The sequence below is a fragment of the Natator depressus genome, chromosome 1, assembly GCF_965152275.1.
Source record: "Natator depressus isolate rNatDep1 chromosome 1, rNatDep2.hap1, whole genome shotgun sequence".
Taxonomy (NCBI): Eukaryota; Metazoa; Chordata; order Testudines; family Cheloniidae; genus Natator; species Natator depressus.
The window spans coordinates 197,720,379-197,739,819 of record NC_134234.1 but is presented as its reverse complement, the minus strand read 5'-3'; the positions used below and the strand labels follow the sequence as shown (position 1 = coordinate 197,739,819).

Sequence of the window (19,441 nt, the reverse complement as noted above, 5' to 3'; positions counted from 1 at the left end):
ACCCAAAAACCTCACTCTAAAACTTCTCAAAGGGCCATTCACCATCATTCCATGCAGTGTCTGGACCTTGTTGCTCCTTCTGTTTGTGTGGTGCCTCCCCTGGTGTTGCCTGTCTCTCCCTGTTGCCAACAAACAAACAACATTCCCCCCCACCCATACTAATCAAAGCCCTGCACTCACACACTTCTAATTCCTGGGCAGACTCACATAAGTTTTAAATGTCTCTTACTGCTCCCTTAAATGAGGGGTGGTGGTTACATCCAACAGCTTAAAAGAGGTTTAACCCAACCCACAATAATATTTTTTTTCAGGAACCCATAATATAAAAGTGATTGGAGAGATTTTGCTCAAACCTTCCAAAATAATTCACCAGTGGAGACCAGGCATGAAAAATTTCAGTCCCAAAGATGAATGTTCTGGAAGTTATGACCATATGAAAACAGCAAGATATTATAGAAAACTATTTTGTAATCTTAGCTATTATGGTGACCTGACTGGATCACTGGAATGATTTTTGAGCCTGGAATGGATATTGCACATTCCAGGGCCAGATTTGCTCAGGGCTGATTCAGGTACTGCTGCCAAACCTGCAGTTTCAGGAGCTGCAAGTCATGGGAACTTCTAGGAATATAATGCTGCTCATGCCCCATAGTAGGGGGTAGATAGTGCAAAATGCTTCATGCGAACATTGCTCTGTGATAACTTGAGAGCATATAAAGAGTTGGAGTGTCTTCCCTTTTAACTTTAAAGCAAAGATGGGTGTAACATTACCCGGGGTACAATCTGGACTGATGAATGACCACTTAACCAGGTGATGGCCTGTTTGATGGCTGAGTCACCGGTTAGCCTTTTGTCTTTTGGGAGCTGGTTTATGACTGCTCTCCAGACTTGGAACATGTCTTAGGCTATGTCTACACTGCACTTTCATCAGTGAAATTTTTGTTGCTCAGAAGTGTGAAAAAACACACCCCGACTGACAAAAGTTTTACCGATTAAAAGTGCTAGTGTGGACAGTGCTTTGTCAGCAGGAGACGCTCTCCTGCCGACAAAGCTACCACCCCTCATTGGAGGTGATTTTATTTTGTCAGCAAGAGAGCTCTCTCCTGCCAACAAAGAGTGGCTACACTGCGAATCTTACAGCGGCAAGGCTCTAGCGGCACAGCTGTGACACTGTAAGCTGTGCACTGTAGACATAGCCTTAGTAATGTCATACAAAAAGAAAAGGAGTACTTGTGGCACCTTAGAGACTAACAAATTTATTTGAGCATAAGCTTTCGTGAGCTACAGCTCACTTCATCGGATGCATTCAGTCATAATGTCATACAGTAGAATCTTATAACTTTAGATATGTTGCCACATATTTTACCAGGACAATAATGATCAGCAAATTATGAGTATTGAAATGATGTCTCACAAGGCATTTGTACTTAGCACAAAATGTATCATAGTTTGTAAAAAGGGTAAACACAGGAGCGCACACTGACTGAACCTACATCTAAATCTACATTTTGCAGTTTGAGCCCAACTCCAGTTTAAAGGGAATAGTTAAGATTATACCCCTATCTACTACCTAGAATCATAGAAGCTAAAGACAGGGAAGAGGTTTTACTGCCACACAACCACCCCACTTTGTTTATCAATAATAATAAAAAGAACCCAGATGAGCACAAAGATTTATTTTAAATGTTTAAAAAACTATTTAAAAGTTTTTATAAAATGTTAAAAACAATCGAGGGTTTCAAATGTTACAATCCTTTAAACAACTTTTTGTTAGTTTTGAAAAAAAAAATCACCAACGTGGCCAATCAAGTCCCCTCCCTCCCCCGAGAATCCTCAAGGAAGCGGTGTGTTTGTCAGTGTATGTGTGTTTGCCTGTGTAAAACAGCAACCACTATGACTCTGTCTGACACAAGTCTGGCCGGCTACAGAACCAGCAAGCCTCCAGCCCCCACCCCGGCACGTTTTTCTGGGCTGCTCTGCGCGTGCGCGTGCGCCCGCGCGCGCTGGCCCGGCGCTCAAGTCACCTTGTCGGGGCCTGGTCCGCAGCCTGAGCCCCAGCCCGCGGCGCAGGCGTTCGAACTACAATTCCCAGGAGGCGCCGGGCCCCGGAAGCGGCTGCCTAGCAACCAGGTAAACCAGCGATGGAGGCGGAGGGGCGGCGGGACGCCTCAGGTACCGAGCGCGGGGGCAAGTCCCCTTGTTTCATCGCCGCCTGTTCTGGCAGCGAATGAGCAGCGGCCCTGCCGGGGAGGGGCACCTGTCCTGGGCCTTCTTTTAGCACAGGGCCCGACGCCAGCCGCTGCTGGGAGAAGCCGCGTGTGATGACAGCGGAGACGGCGCTTGCCCGAGAACGGATTAGAGCCCCGGGGCCGGGCCCGGCGGCGGCGGCGGGGGGACGGGACAGTGTCAGCCAGAGCTGACAGGCGCTGGAGTCAGTGACATTGCGGTTTAAAATGCAAATGTCTTGTCCGTCTGTAACCCCCCCTCCCCACCCCGCACTCCGCACCTCCTGGGTGTGGTGCTCTGTCTCCTCGAGTGGCACCCAGACCACTGAGAGAGAGAGAGAGAGGGAGAAAATGAGTCTGCTCTGCAGCCTTAGCGAACAACCGGCTGGCTTTTAGCTCATGGGGTGGAGGCTCATGCACTAAGCTCCAAAGGCCCCCAGATTCGATCCCGCCCGCCGAGGACCGGGGTCTGTCCGTATTACATCTACGCAACATATCAGCAAGGTTCAAGGGCAGTGCCTTCCTGGGGAATCCCGACCACCTGTTCTCTCCCTCTCATAGACTTTAAGGCCAGAAGGGATCATCTAGTCTGACCTCCTGAAGATCGCAGGCCACAGCACCTCCCCCCACCCACTCCTGTAATAGACTCCTGACCTCTGGCTGAAGCCTTCAAATCATGCTGGGAAGGGAGAGGGTGCTGTGCCCAGGGCCATCCCTAGTGGGTGTGGGGCACAGAATGGAAGTGATGGACTTGTCTCTTCCAGGACCGACCGTGGGGGCCCCCCATAGCGCAGGTCCGGAGCGGTTGCCCCAATTCGCCCTACCCCAGGGACAGCTCTGACTGTGCCTGGACCCTGTTTGATAGCCCTATCTTTTGAATACCAGTCTCTGACTAAGCTTCCCCCCAACCTGCTGGAGACAGAGTGTTTTCTCTCTCTTCTCCCACCAGAACCATATAAGTACTATAAGAAAGAGGGTCTCAGAATCCTGGTTGTTGCTGGGGAGAGAGAAGAGAGGAAGGAGTTCTCTGCTACTACACCTCTCCCTTACAGTCCATAATTTGGGTTCTCTTCCCCTGTGAATAGCTCCAGTGCCCATCTCTGTTACTAATAATTTTCTATTGCAGCAGCAGGACATGAACAGCTTTCCAACTAATCTGCAATTCAAATAAATACATAATAATAATACTTAATAATACTTCTGAAGTTCTGAATAACAGCCATGAAACTAATGAGTTATGTTAATTTCACATGGCTGCAGCTTGGCAAAACAATGAGCAACAGAAGACTATTAGAACAAAAGGCAACACTCCTTGAGTTACGCTCGATTCACATTGGGAAGATTTTCTTTGTGATAATCATAAGTACAAGAAGATTAACTTTAAAAAAATTTAATTCTGCAGAATTGCTGTTGCACATGCTAGCATCTGTTGTCCCTCTCATGAGAACTGTGAGCTAGTATCATGTAGTTCTATGGTAAAAGAGGCAGGCTAACAGAAACACAGAGATTTGTCTCAATTCCATACTCTTGTTCACAAAGAAAAGGAAGACTCAGAGAAGTCAAGACAACAGGATTTAGAAGATGGAGAGAAGTCTGACATTTCCAAAGATCCTGAAACAGAGCTGGACACAGAGAAGCCAAATGAGTCCTCAACAGAAGGTGAGTGGAGGTTTTCTCCAAGTCTGATGACAGTTTAATATTTCAGTCGTTGTGTAAGATCTCCATTAACTCAATAGTCTAAAAAGACAGTGGTGGGCAGAATATATGTAGTGATGTTCTTATTGCTCATAGTTACTCTACTAGACAGGAATGGAGAAGGAATCAAGGAAGGAGAGGAAAGTTGTGGGAAAAGAATAAGTTCTCCCAAGTGGAAAGAAGTCGAACACTGTAAAGAGAAACAGGATATAAGGCAGCTGACCCTGAAGAAAAGAATGAGTGGTGTGAAACTCATTTTTCCAGCAAAGTGCCTTTAAATTAAAAAACTTGTAGAAAAGTGTAATAATTGGCAGGAAGTTCAGAACTGAAAGGTTGTAACTAGAGCTGGCTTGCCAAAGGGGAACTCAAAACATAACCAGCAATATTTCATTTTGTTTCATACATTGGATAAGGGACAGGGGAGAAGGTGTTCAACAATCTTGTTGTCATATAATCAGATCAACTGTTAATGCACTGGTACAGAGAAATCTGGATTGCTCGGTGAGCTGAGTCACTGGGTGCAAGCAAACAATATTTGTTTCCATATAGCCAAATGTAAAGTTATACATCTGGGAACAAAGAATGCAAACCATAATTACAGAATGGGGGAGACTATCCTGGGAAGCAGAGACTCTGAGAAAGACTTGCGGGTCCTGGTGGGTAATTGGCTGAACATGTGCTCTGAATGTGATGCTAAGGCCAAAAGGGCTAATGCAATTCTTGGATGTATAAGCAGGTGAATATTAAGTAGGAATACGGAGGTTATATTACCTCTGTATTTGGCACTGGTGCAACCACTACTGGAATAGTGTGTCCGGTGCTGGTGCCCACAATTCTAGAAGGATGTCGGTAAACTGGTGAGAGTTCAGAACAGAGCCATCAGGGTGACTAAAGGGTTGGAAAACGTGCCTTGTAGTGATAGACTCAAGGAGCTCAACTTATTAGCTCAACAAAGAGAAATTGAAGGGGTGACTTGATCACAGTTCATAGATACCTACATGGGGAACAAATATTTGATAATGTACTCTTTAATGTAGCAGAGAAAAGTATAACAAATCCAGTGTCATGAGGTTGAAGCTAAACAAATTCAGACTGGAAATAAAGGTGTAAATTTTTAACAGTAAGATTAGTAAACCAGTGCAACAATTTCCCCAGGTTTGTAGAGGATTTTCCATCACTGGCAATTTTTAAATCCAGCTTGGATGTTTTTCTAAAACATATGCTCTAATTCAAGCAGCAATTAATTCAGGGAAGTCCTGTGGCTTGTGTTATCTAGATAAGAGTGGTCCCTTCTGGCCTTACATTCTGTGAATCTATGAACTTTGTTATGAAAGCACAAAATTCAGCCTCAAATGCTCCATACCTATCCAGATATAGTGAAAGTTTCAGTTTTGCTGAAAGGCTTGTAGAGTCCAAAACTTTCCTACAAATGTTGGCTGACTGCAAGTGTGAACGTAAAGTGAAATCAGCCAAGTTTGACATGGCTTAGGGTTTCATAGCTAATCACTAGTCATTACGGTATCATTACATTTTGCATTTATAGCTCCTTTTTTTCTGAGCCCCTCATGGTGCTGAAAAAAGTTGGTATTATTATTCCCATTTTACAGATGTAGAAACAGAGGCACAGCAAGGCCAAATGTGTTACCCAAGGAGTCTGTGGCAGGGCCAGGACTAGAACCCAGGTCTTCTGACACTCAATTGCCTCCTTAACCACTAGATATGCTCTTTTCCAAGGATTCCAAATGTAACAGTGGAATATATTCCTGTCATTTTTTAATTTGACTTTTACACATTTAAAATATCAGCCACAGCACTGCATTTATGTAATGTTACACAAATTATCTTTTTTTGTTTTTCTAAAGAAAAGAGGAAGAGACAGTAGAACAAAATACAAAAAACTCCCGGTACCTCTGAATATTATTTATGCTTTGTCAAATAGCAGCAGGAGGAGGAAATCAACAGCTTCATAACTAAACTGTGATAGAAATAGTGAATAATAATAATGCCATCCCCAGGATTCTGAATACAAGTGATGAAATTGACCAATCATGTTAATTTTACCCTGTTGCAGCTTGGCAAAGCTATGAGCAACAGCAGAGGTACTAGAACTGTAAACAGTGCTGCATTGAGTTATATTTGATTCACATTTGGAAGATTTTCTTTGTCATCATAATGACAAGAAGATTCATTTTTTTTAAATGAAAATTTAATTCTGAACTGTTGTTGCATATGCTTGCACCTGCTGTCCCTCTCAAGAGTATTTTGAGCAAGTATTGCAATAGTTCTATGAAAAAAGATGCAGGCTAAGAGAAACACAGATTTGTCTCAATGGCATATTCTTGCTTATAAAGGAAAGGAAGAATCGGAGAAAGAGAGTATTGAGGGGACTATATCTGGTGACGACTTAAACCAGCCAGACTTGGCAGATGGAGAGAAGTTTGACATTTCCAAAGATCCTGAAACAGAGCTGGACACAGAGAAGCCAAATGTGTCCGCAACAGAAGGTGAATAGAGACTTTATCCAGGTTTAGTGGTAGTCTAATGTTTCAATCATCATGTAAGGTCTCCATTAACTCAGTCTAAAAAGTCAGGGGTGGGCAGAATATGATATGGTTATGTTCTTACTGTTCATGGTTACTGTGCTAGATAGAAATGGAGAAGGAATCAAGAAAGGATAGGATAGTTGTGGAAAGGAGCAAATTCACCCAGGTAGAAAGAAGTCAAACACTGTAAAGGAATGGGATATAAGGCAGTTGACCTTGGAGAAAAGAACGAGTGAGGTGAAACTCACTTTTCCAGAAAAGTGGCTTTAAATTCAAAATCAAAGCTGTAGAAAAGTGCTGAAAGTTCTGAACTGAAAGGTTATAACTAGAGCTGGGCGTGACTTGCCATTTTCAAAGGGGAACTCAGAACAATACCAGCAATTTTTCATTTAGTCTCATGCATGGGGAGAAGGGACAGGGAAGAGGGTGTTCAACAATCCAGTTGTCATATAATCAGATCACAGTTATAAACTTTTGATATCAAAGCACAAAATTCAGCCTCAAACACTTCACACCTATCCACAGATAGCACGAGTTTCAATTTTGCTGAAAGGCTTGTGGGGCCCAAAGTTTCCTACAAAAGTTGGCTGATTTTTGTGTGTGAATATGGAAATAAAATCAGCCAGTTTGGCGTGATTTAGAGTTTTGTTGCTCTACCCCACCTCTAGCTCATCACTAGTTATTACAGTATAATTACATTTTGAAGTTATTGTTCCTTTTTTTCTGAGTCTCTCACAGTGCTGAACAAAACTTGGTATTATTGTTCTCATTGTATGGATGTGGAAATAAAGGCACAAAGAGGTGAAGTGAATCATCCAAGGTCACAAAGGGTGTCTGTGGCAAAGCCAGGAATAGAACTCAGTTCTCCTGACTCCCAGTCTCCTGCCCTAACCACTAGATATGCCCCTTTCCAAGGTTTCCAGTATTTAACAGTATTTTCTAGTCATCATTTAATTTCCTGATGTTTATACATTTAAAATATCAACCACAGCACTACATTTATGTAGCCTTGTGCATTGAAATACCATTTTGTTTTGATAAAGAAAAGGGGAAAGATAGGAGGACAAATTGCAAACAAAAAAGAAAGATGCTAGCTCTGCATTGGGTTATGCATTGTCACCCTTCTGAATGTACAGTTTATCTATCCCACATTCAGATAAAGGCATCATTTGATCCTGATGGCAGCTCTGTATGTTGTTTTATATTTAGGTAATCCACTAGTCTTAATAACCCATTGCTAGTAATTTAACAGTCTTTATTGGATACATAATTAACATATATACAGAGCATCTGAATTCAGGTCAGTCCATCAGTCTAACCTAAACCAAACTGCTTCCTCCAGCTGTCAGCTCCCATTCCCTGGAGATTCTGTTCATTTTTAGGGTTGCCAACTTTCTACTCACACAAAACTGAACACCCTTGCCCCACCCCTGCCCTGTCCCGCCCCTTCCCCAAAGCTCTGCCCATGCCCTGCCCCTCCTCTGAGGCCCCGCCCCTGCTCACTCCACCCCCACCCCCTGTCGCTCGCTCTCCCCACCCTCACACACTTGCTAAGTTTCACCAGGCTGGTTAAGGGGGCTAAGGTGTGGGAGGGGGTGAGGGCTCCCCCTGGGGGTGCAGGCTTTTGGGTGGGCCAGGGACAAGGGGTTTGGGGTGCAGGAGGGGGCTCCAGGCTGGGTGGGGGAACCCAAGGGGTTAGGAGTATGGGAGGGGGCTCCAGGCTGAGGCAAGGGTTGGGATGTGGGAGGAGGTATGGGCTCTGGGCTGGGGGTGTGGTTTCAGTGGTGGGGCCAGAAATGAGGGGTTCAGGGTACGGGAAGGGGCTCAGGGCTAGGGCAGGGGGTTGGGGTGTGTGGGGGGGAGGAGGGCTCCAGCTGGGGGTGTGGGCTCTGATGTGGGGCTGGGGATGAGGGATTTGGGGTGCAGGAGGGTGCTCTGGGCTGGGACTGAGGGATTCAGAGTGTGGGAGGGGTTGGGCTTGGGCAGGGGGTTGGGGTGTGGGGGGGTAAAAGCTCTGGATGGAGGTGCAGACTCTGGAGTGGGGCCAGGGATGAGGGGTTTGGGGTGCAGGAGGGTGCTCTGGGCTGGGACTGAGGGGTTCAGAGGGCAGGAGGGGGATCAGGTTTGGGGCAAGAGGTTTGGGCGGGGGGATCAGGGCTCCAGCTGGGGGCGTGGGCTCTGGAGTGAGGAACCTTTTTTCTGTCACGGGCCATTGACCCACGGAAAAAAAAAAATCAATCGCAGGCCACTCACCTGACCTGGGGAGCACGAAGGCTCAGGGCTTCCCTCTGCAGTGGGGCAAAGCTGGCACTTGTGGCTCCAGCCCCGCGGGGGGTGGGCGCAAAGGCTCGGGGCTTCCCCCTGCAGCAGGACAAGCTGGCACAGTGGCTCCATTTCCCCCACAGCAACGGGGCGAGCCGACGCTCCCGGATCCTGCCTTGCGGGGGTGCCGCAGACCTGATTAAATTAACCATGGGGCCAGATCTGGCCCGTGTGCCCTAGGTTGTCCACCCCTGCCCTACACGTAGGAACTAGATGGGGGACATGCCGGCTGCTTCCCGGGAGCTGTGTGGAGTGGAGGCTAGCGGGGAGCCTGCCGGCCCTGCTGTGTGGCGCCGCCAACTGGACAATCAATGGCCCAGTCAGCAGTGCTAACCGGAGCCGCCAGGATCCTTTTGTGACCGGATGTTCTAGTCAAAAACCTGACACCTGGTCACCCTATTCCTTCTTCTAAAGGAACAATAACACCACACTTTGCATCTTCAAAGCGCTCTGAGCTCTGTGTTCTTACAACTTTACTGACAACTTGTGGGACTCCTCTGTGTCAGCAAAATTGCCGATTAACAACTTATTTATGATAAGACTGAGAGGCATGACTGCATGTATCTCCCTGTCTTGAGGCCGGTTGTGGCTTATGAGCAGCATGGCCAGGAAGAAGGTAGTTTGAAAGAATGTGGAGCTCCTCTTTGAAGCTCCACAGCCTAAAGCACTGGTGGCTGAAAGTGAAAGAAAACTTGGTTTTAACCCTGGATGTGTGCAACAAAGCAAGGCTAAGGGACCAGTATAGGCCTGATGTAGTTTCATAGACTAATAACTTGTGAACCAGTAGGACTGAAAGGAACAACATTAGTTTCCAGCTCTGGCAAATTGTGAAACATTCGATCTAAAAATAATATTCTGGTTAACATTTTGCCTTTTTTCCATTTGAATTCTGACATGATTTTAGTGGCCACTATGTCCAGAACTAATATAAATTGAAATTCCTTGCACTATATCATATGAAAGCTCGAGACCTCGGTTTTCAAATACAGTAACAATCTGTACTCCTTAATTCTAGCAGTTTAGGAAATGCTGTTAAAAATTCATCTGACAAACAATTGTTGCAAAGACACCTGGGTGGTGAACCAGTACAAATGCTTCCTGGACTAGTCAATGTGTGAAAGCCTGGTAATGGGAATCAAAGACAAAAATTCTGATCTCTGAATTTCCTCAGTACTTTCAATCCCTGTGGCATAGTGCACAAACACTACCACTGTACTACAAACACTGAGCACTGCAACAACATGCTGCCAGTAGACCCTTGATGTCTCTCAGATTGAAATCTTCATACTCACCTTTCAGCCTGAAGCATTTTTCAGAGCTGAGTAGATTTATAATGGAAACTGAGTAGATTTATAATGACACATCCCTGATTTTAATAATAAATGATTTAATTAATTAATTACAATAATTTGAACTTTACTAGGACTTTTTGCCATAGATATCAAAACACTTTAATAAGATGGATAAGTGTTGTTATTCTCATTTCACACATGGGATAATTGAGGCATAGAGAGGTTAAGTGGCTGGTACAAATTTATACAAGATGACAGTGGCAGATTTGGGATTGGAAAAACTCCAGTCTCTGGACACCCTACCCTGTATTCATTCAGCTTGCCTGCAGCTATATCTGTGACTAACTGCAGTGCTGGTAGTAGAACCTCTGTTCCAGTATTACCAGCCCCAAGTGTACAAAATCAAGAGTCAGGAATCTAAAATCACAAGATTGGCTTAAATATCCTGAGTTGTTTAAAAAAAAAAAAAAAAAAAAGATTTAGGGTTCTTTTCATCTTCTGGGTTTTGAGCCTTCAGAATTTATGTTTTCAAGCTTTTTTGCAGCGGTCATGGAGGGCTAGAAACGTATGTTTTATTTTAAATGAAAGCGGAGATTCATGACTCCAGGAACTGGCACGTTAAGAAAAAACAACAAATATCACAGAACTTGCAATATAATTCCCAGAGTCGGCAACACTGCTGTTATAATGTAAGTAGGAGGCCATCTGAAAAGTATAGGTGCACAGACTAATAGGTTTAATTAATTGTTTATCATGAGGGATGTAACCAAACAATACATAAATGTAGACAGATTCTTATTACTGATCTGTCTGTAAGACATGCTCTTGTTTATAAAGGAGAAATGGAAGTCCCAGAGAATGAGAGTTCTGATGAGAACAAACCTAGGAAAGGTTCGGATCAGGAGGATCAGGCAGATGTGGAAAAGTTTGACTATTCAAAGGATTATGCAGGACAGCAGGATGCTGAGAAGATCCCTGAACCATCAGGAGAAGGTGGGTGGATTTTTTCCAGTGTTTGCAGGTCACATACATTCTAGTTATATAGTAACTTCTCCATTCTCCAGTATCCTGGACCTGTGATAGACGTTTGTCAGCACTCTGCATTTCATTGGATATTTCCACTCTCCTGAAACTGGAACCCCAAGAGTGATCTTTCCTAGCATAGATTCTTATCCAATGTGAAACTAGGGATTTATTCCTTAGAGACTTCTTATTCCTTGGCTTGAAAGCCCTGGTTCCAGAAAACAAAGGGGATCCAGTTAGCCGTTAACTGTGCATTTCCATTCTTTCAAATATTCAAGTTTCTTTTAAGTTGAATTTTCTGGATTTCTAATACTTGTTTTTTAAACTACAATATTCTTGAAAGTTGTTTTTAATCTTTAAATTGCTCTTATATACTTTCAATCTTAACTCCATTTTAAAGTGTCTTGTTTGGGAATAGATATGTGAAATCAAAAAAAGCAAGAGATAAAGCAAGTTAAGATTGAGACTAAGGTAAAGGTAACTTGCAAAGGAGATGAAGGGGAAAAAAGACTTTATGCTTATTTAATTATTTGTTTACTTATTTGTGAGGTAGTTTGGAGGTCAAAAAGCTTTTTAAATTAAAAGACAAACATTGCTGCTTGTTTTTTACGTTAGAAATTCAGGTCTTGTCTCCCCTGGAAGACTGTGGCAGCTGGAGAACTGGTGCAATTATGACATCATGCAAAGAAAAGATTGAAAGCTGAAGAACAGTTAGGGGAAGGATATATAGTCAGGCTGTTTAAAATCTTGGGGTTTTTTCGTTCATTTTTATTATACCTACTTAACTGCAATGCCTGTTGAACACTTTCATTTGTTGCCTTACCCCTTAAGTTAATGTGTGAAGCCTCAAAATGCACATCTCCTGAGACTTTCAAAAATGTCCTTCAGCAAGAGAAGGGAAGATCAGGTTTGACATACCTCATATTTCTAAGGTAAAAAAAAACAAACAAAACCATCCCCCCCGCTTCCTTTTTAAACAACAACTAAAAAATCATAAAGAAGCAAAAAAGGGTACAAATCAAATTCCTTTGCAGGTCAAGTCATGTTTAAAAGAAAGTCATTGAGATTATTGTCTAGAAACATACGTAAAGTCTTGCAGCCCGAATATTCAACCTTACCTGCAGAAAGGAAGTGTCTTTTGCTTTTATTTTTTGAAGGAATGCAGTGTATTATTCAATGGATTTAATTCTGCATAGTAGAAAATCCCTTGCAGGATAGGAAGAACTTCAATGTTGCATTATTCCGATATGTAGCATACAAACCAGTGAGACACATCCACCCTTTGGGAATTCAAATATACTTAAGTGGGTATTGAGAAGAAGTGAACATTATCCCTATTTTCTTTTGCAGAGGAAGTCAAAAGTAGTGCCCCTAAAGAACCACCTGGCGAAGGAGAAGTATCGTCCACTCCAGAGGGACAGGAGGAAGGTGTAGAGAAGGCAGTGGAAAGTGCAGAGGCAGATACCAGTAGTGTCCGTGAGTATTACCTGCCATTACACAGAGATTTCAGTAATGACCCTAGGGTAGTCTTAAGTCTGCATACTGGACAGTTCCCTGGGTTTTTTTTGGTGGTGGGGTTGGGGGGCTAAAGGGATGGGTGAGGAGGCGGGCAGGGGGTTTATGGTTCCAGTTCACACCAGTGTTTGTTGTGAGCATCCCAGGGCTAGGGTTGATTCCATGATGAACCAAGGTAAGATGTCAGCCTTTGATTGATGTGCGCTGTACAACACACAAAGATGTCCATGGTGGATGAGTGCATCTGCTTCTTCTTGTGTGTTGATGAGAAGCTGGCCCAAATAGTGTTCTGTGTATTCTGGGTTCACTGCTCAGGCTTGAAAAGACAGGAAGTAATCTTTTCTAAAAATACTAGGCCTGATTTTCTATTGCTCTGCACCTTGTTTAGAAATTTACATTATTGCAAAATTCTGATCTGGTAGCATTTTACACCTACTTTGCATTAGTCTGACTACACAAGGTAGAGGAATCAGGCATCATATATACACATGGGACTCAATCTTAGGCCCCATGCTCCCAGTGTGAGATGGGGTAGAACTCCCCAAGCTCTTAAGATTTTTGGCCTTTTTAGGCAAAGTAGTGGTGGGCAGTATGCGAGACACCCATCTCTTAGAGATTAATGTGAATCACCTCAAAACTTTCCAGCTAATTCCTTCTTGACCATGGTCGATGATGGTTCTTCCTGCAGAAACTATGTACTGTTCTCAGTGGTTGTTGCTCTAGCTCTCTCCTGGCCCACTGTCTGTCCTTTGACAATCCATACTTGTTAGACCAGCTTCTTCAGTCAGAACTGTAATAAATTCCTTTAGTTTTTGATCTGTGGTGCCTTTCTTGTTGCTCTGGATTACTTAGTCCTGAGAATGTCAACTCATTCAACCTGTTTCAGTCATAGCATACATTGCTACTTTCATTCTGATAGGCTTGTTCTCTGGGTGTTTTGGGTCCAGCTTCCATTTTAGTGCTTGAGTATTTTATAACAGAATATTGGCATGCACCATTCAGGCACTGAGTCTATTGTGGTTCTTTGCAGGATATTTTGTTAGAACTTTGGCACACTGTGTCTTGGCCCTTCAATTCATTAGAACATAAGAATGGCCCTAGTGGGTCAGACCAAAGGTCCATCTAGCCCGGTGTCCTGTTTTCCGACAGTGGCCAGTGCCAGGTGCCCCAGAGGCACCTGAACAGAAGAGGTAATCATCAAGTGATCCATTCCCTGTCGCTCATTCCCAGCTTCTGGCAAACAGAGACTAGGGACACCAGACCTGCCCATCTTGGCTAGTAGCCATTGATGGACCTATCCTCCATAAATTTATCTAGTTCTTTTTTGAACTCTGTTATGGTCTTGGCCTTCACAACATCCTCTGGCAAGGAGTTCCACAGGTTGACTGTGTGTTGTGTGAAGAAATACTTCCTTTTATTTGTTTTAAACCTGCTGCCTATAAATTTCATTTGGAGACCCCTAGTTCTTGTGTTATGAGAAATAGTAAACAACACTTCCTTATCTACTTTCTCTATACCAGTCATGATTTTATAGACCTCAATCATATCTCCCCTTAGTAGTCTCTTTTCCAAGCTGAAAATTTCCAGTTTTATTAATCTCTCCTCCTACGGAAGCCGTTCCATACTCCTAATAATTTTTGTTTCCCTTTTTTAACCTCTTCCAAGTTCAATATATCTTTTTTGAGATGGGGTGACTACATCTGCACACAGTATTCAAGATGTGGGCATACCATGGATTTATAGAGACAACATGATATTTTCTGTCCTATTATCCCTTTCTTAATTATTCCCAGCATTCTGTTCGCTTTTTTGACTGCCACTGCACATTGAGTGGATGTTTTCAGAGAACTATCCACAATGACACCAAGATCTCTTTCTTGAGTGGTAACAGCTAATTTAGACCCCATCATATTATATGTGTAGTTGGGATTATGCTTTCCAATGTGCATTACTTTGCATTTATCAACACTGAATTTCATCTGCCATTTTGTTGCCCAGTCACCCAGTTTTGAGAGATCCTTTTGTAGCTCTTCGCAGTCTGCCTGGGACTTTACTATCTTGAGTAGTTTTGTATCATCTGCAAATTTTGCCACTTCACTGTTTACCCCTTTTTCCAGATCATTTATGAATATGTTGAATAGGACTGGTCCCAGAACAGACCCCTGAGGGACACCACTATTTACCTCTCTTCATTGTGAAAACTCAGCATTTCTACCTACCTTTTGTTTCCTATCTTTTAACCAGTTACCAATCCATGAGGGCACCTTCCCTCTTATCCCGTGGCAGCTTACTTTGCGTAAGAGCCTTTGGTGAGGGACCTTGTCAAAGACTTCCTGAAAATCTAAGTATACTATATCCACTGGATTCCCTTGGTTCACATGCTTGTTGACCCCCTCAAAGAATTCTAGTAGATTGGTGAGGCATGATTTCCCTTTACTAAAACCCTATTGACTCTTCCTCAACAAATTATGTTCATCTATATGTCTGACAATATTGTTCTTTATTATAGTTTCAGCCAGTTTTCCCGGTACTGAAGTCAGGTTCACAAGCCTGTATTGCCTATAAAATTGGGACATCTGGTCACCCTACTCCGCTGGTGGGTTCCAGGACCAGCTGCTCCAAGAAGCAATCATTTAAGGTGTCAAGAAATTTTATCTCTGCATCCTGTCCTGAGGTGACATGTACCCAGTCAATATGGGGATAATTGAAATCCCCCATTATTATTATTGAGATTTTTATTTTAATAGCCTCTCTAATCTCCCTGAGCATTTCACAGTCACTATCACCATCCTGGTCAGGTGGTCGGTAATATATCCCTACCGCTATATTCTTCTTCTTAGAGCTTGGAATTTCTATCCATAGAGATTCTGTGATACAGTTTGATTAATTTTAAGGTTTTACTTCATTTGATTCTATGCTTTCTTTCACATATAATGCCACTCCCCCACCAGCACGACCTGTTCTGTCCTTCCAATATATTTTGTACCCTGGTATTACTGTATCCTATTGATTATTCTCATTCCACCAAGTTTCTGTGATGCCTATTATATCAATATCCTCATTTAATACGAGGCATTCTAGTTCACCCATTTTATTATTCACCCATTATTTAGACTTCTAGCATTGGTATATAAACACTTTAAAAACTGGTCTCCTTTTAGCTGTCTACCATTAGATGATGTATTTGAATGGGACTCTTTATTTGACTGTTTCTGATCAGACCCTGCCTGTATTTGATCATTTTTCATCCTCTCGTCCTCACTAGGACATAGAGATTCTCTGTTAATAGATCCTCCCCTAAGGGATGTCCGAACCATGTGCTCCTCCGCACTTGTCGGCTTTCCCCCTGCCCTTAGTTTAAAATGCTCTACGACCATGCTTTCTGTTAACGCACTTTTCCTTTCCAAGATGTGCTCCTCTCCTTCTCTTAAGTCCTAAATCAGTTTTAAACAATGAAATTCACTTTGCATGAGCAGGAAATCCGTTGTAGGATAGAAGGAATTTTAATGCTCTAAGACTGTGGATGCTCCATTATCCAAATATGGAGTGTGAGAGCAAAACACAGAAATATACCCTGTTGGAATGCCGAAGAAGTGAAAATTATCCCAATTTTCCTTTGCAGAGGAAAGCAAAAGTAGTCCCTCAAAGAAACCACCAGGTGAAGGAGAGGTACCACCAATTCCAGAGGGACAGACAGAAAGAGTAGAAAAGCCGGTGGAAGGTGCTGAGTCAGATGGCAACAGTACCCGTGAGTATTGCCCCCTCCTTAAGAGTCATTGACATCAATTTAAAAATCCCACTGCATCCTGAAATTTCTTTTGTTTGCCTACTGTTGTTAGAAGTAACATAAGGCCACTGTAACTGACAAAGATTAGATAAACAATTACTTTTTTCTACTTTTTCAGCTTGCTCACTTTGTGCACTTCACAGCACTTAATAAGCAGTCCATTTTGCTTTCCTATGGACAGTCTCTGCCCCCTTGGTTGTTCGTATTGGTGCGTCACATAACAGGGAGAGACAAACATGTTAACGAAAAAGATAATCTGACTGTAAAACAATAAGAATTGACAGAAATGACTCAGATTAAGGAATAGAACCTGAAACTCATGTTTATAACAGAGTACAATTCCAGCTGACAATATCCATTCAGTTCATTAAGCTCCAGTGAGGAACTATCTAGAGCAGCACATTAGTAGGAAGCCTTTGCTAACACGGCAACCTGCTTTATGTGAAGGAGGAAAGTGCTGCGTGTTTATACTGATTAGTCAGCATAATATTATACATTCAATATCTACTGAAGAAAGAAGCCTCAAACTTGGCTTGTTTTCTAAATCTAATTGAGACCTAAACATCAAGCAGTGTTTGAATAAAACTGTCCCAGTAGCTTTAAAGTCTCAAGGTTTAACGTCAGTAAAGATGACTCATCTTACAAATATGGACAGAAGTTTTCTGCTATGTGTATGGGGCAGTGAATTTTCAAAACATTCTTACCTTGGTTATTTAGAACCCAGATTTTTCTAATCTTAGAAAAGCACATGCTATTCATTCAAGGCTATTCACAGGATATATTTCATAGTACAAAGATAGATTTATTTTTAGACACTAGAGCGCATATCATTTCTTTGGAGGAAGGAAAGAATTAATGAATAATCCACTGTTGCAGTTAGGGTATTGACACGTCTACCTATCTGACTAAAGCTCTTTTTTGTGTCACTATTTCTGAAACACAGAGGAAGAGGAGGAGGAGGAGGAAGATACTGAGAAGCCCCCAGAGCAAGAAAAAAAGCCTGAGAAGCTAGAAAGGAAAATCTCAGAGACCTTCTTCTATAACTATGAAGATTTGTGCTCACAACCCTTTGTGACGTCAGACTCCGGGATACCAATTAACCTCCTCACTCTCATGTATCCTCCTCATGCAGTATTGTATAGATTTAGATCTAGGGTTTTCTTATCTAAAAGCTGCAGTATATTATTTCCTCTCAGTGTAAGGGAGGAACAGGGAACAATGTGTGATTTTCAGATGCACAGGTGGTTTTCCATTGGGGCTCAGTGAAGTTGCTATGAGGAAACCCTTCTTTGTCTCTTTTCTGCATCAGGGCAAGTCTATACTACAAAATTAAGTCAACCTAAATTACATTGATATACAGCCACTGCAGTAATTGAATTGGTTTTGCTCATCCACATTACGCTTCTTGTGTTGGTGTTGCATGTCCTCACCAGGAGTGCTTGCACTGATTTAACTGCCAGCGTGGGGCATGGGGGGTGGTTTCTGAAAGGCAGCAACAGTCGATGTAAGCAACAGTGTCTATGGTGACACTGCATCGACCTAACAACATTGATTTAAGCGCTACACCTCTCAAGGAGGTAGAATTATTAAGTCGGTGTAGCGGGCAAGTTACATTGGTGGGAGCTACATTTTAGTGTAGACAATTACAGAGTTAGGTTGACATAATCTGCCTTACGTTGACGTAACTATAGTGCAGACCAGGCCTCAGACTGGCAGAGGGAGTGAGCTTGAGGGCTTGTCTGCACGGTGCATGTATACCGCTGGGAGTCTGATTTCTAAAGCCCACTAATGTGTTGCACCTTAATTGGTTGTGTAGACCCTGCTGGTGCGCACCAAATGTTCCCTAGTGCATTTAGCATAGACCATGTTGGTGTGCACTATGTTAAAGTGCACAAGAGAACTTTTGGTGTACACCAGCAGGGTCTACATGACCAATTAATGTGAAACACACTAGCGCGCTTTAGAAATCACCCCTCCTTCCACAATACTTCTCCATGTAGAAAAGCCCTGAGACATTGCTTTGGTTCTGTCTCTTGCATACAGTGCACTTTGTAATCTGATCAATTTCTTTTATATTTTATTTGAAAAGAGAACATTAAGACAATAGAATATGAATTCTTAGGAGAGCTCCAGAGATCAGGATAGGCCATAACAAATGGAGTCTGACATGGAGTTTGAGGGATGGTACATTAATCTTTTAAATATTTCATTTATATTTTCCCCAATTATTTGTGATACCTTGATGGGTTTTTCATGGCACCAGTCTTAAAACAAACCAAACCAAAGCCAGACCAACAGAGTAACAATCACCCAACTCAGTGTTCCCACCTGGGCTTGCTCTAGTTTTAGTATTGATACCTTTATTGCTATTACCTGGAAGAAATAAACCTCCTTAGTGAGCTGTTCACAGACACTCTTTTGGTTATGACTGCACCAAAAGGGCAAACCTGCAGTTGCTGGATAGTCAAACACTCCTCTATGTAGCAGGCAACCAGCTGGTGCTCTTGGACCTGAAAACTAAATATCAGAGTTATCTCCGGAGCAGCAGCGGTGGTGGAATTGGCATTATCACGGTATGGCTTTTATTTCCCTCTTTAGGAAGAAGATCCCTTTCTGGAGTTTAAAACTTACAGCAGTGAAACAGGCTGGGCGTCTCAGTTGTTTCATGGAAGATTTCCACAGTTGCCTGCATATTTGGCCTTGGATGAACAAGTGGTATTTATTAAAGGGTTGAAAGGAAAAGTCAGTAATCTCAGATGTGTGACCAGTAGCAATCCATCAAGGTGTACTACATGGACCTACTTGTTTAATAGTCAGGGAACAAACAGCTGAATATCTTAAATAGGTCTGGGTTCCAGGCCATACTAATAAGGTACTTACAAGAATTGACAAGAGTCAACTGGGTTTCACTTTTTGTTGTTTTAAAATTTTATTTGTTAAAATGCTCTGGATATAGTGTAACTGTTTTTGTTCAATTCATCATCTATCCTTATTACAGTTAATATTGGTTAAATGTTTCATCTGTTCTGAAATTTGGAA

At 42.7% G+C, this 19,441-nt stretch overlaps 1 protein-coding gene across 9 annotated transcripts in view; it reads left to right on the top strand.

The window, feature by feature from the left end:
* The first annotated feature begins 1,986 nt into the window (after positions 1 to 1,986).
* The window catches only part of CFAP44 (cilia and flagella associated protein 44), an 80,675-nt gene continuing 63,220 nt past the window's right edge, over positions 1,987 to 19,441 (top strand). For 3 of the 9 annotated variants that reach the window (XM_074974009.1, XM_074974018.1, XM_074973992.1), the window contains exons 1-8: positions 2,082 to 2,172; positions 3,765 to 3,884; positions 6,272 to 6,424; positions 10,915 to 11,070; positions 12,451 to 12,576; positions 16,238 to 16,363; positions 17,346 to 17,517; positions 18,813 to 18,975. In XM_074974009.1, the coding sequence (XP_074830110.1) occupies positions 2,142 to 2,172; positions 3,765 to 3,884; positions 6,272 to 6,424; positions 10,915 to 11,070; positions 12,451 to 12,576; positions 16,238 to 16,363; positions 17,346 to 17,517; positions 18,813 to 18,975 (1,047 nt within the window). In that variant the 5' untranslated portion in view covers positions 2,082 to 2,141. Of the gene's footprint in view, positions 2,173 to 3,764; positions 3,885 to 6,271; positions 6,425 to 10,914; positions 11,071 to 12,450; positions 12,577 to 16,237; positions 16,364 to 17,345; positions 17,518 to 18,812; positions 18,976 to 19,441 lie in introns of all 9 variants that reach the window. The other 6 variants (XM_074974055.1, XR_012642150.1, XM_074974037.1 and 3 more) reach the window with 6 other exon arrangements.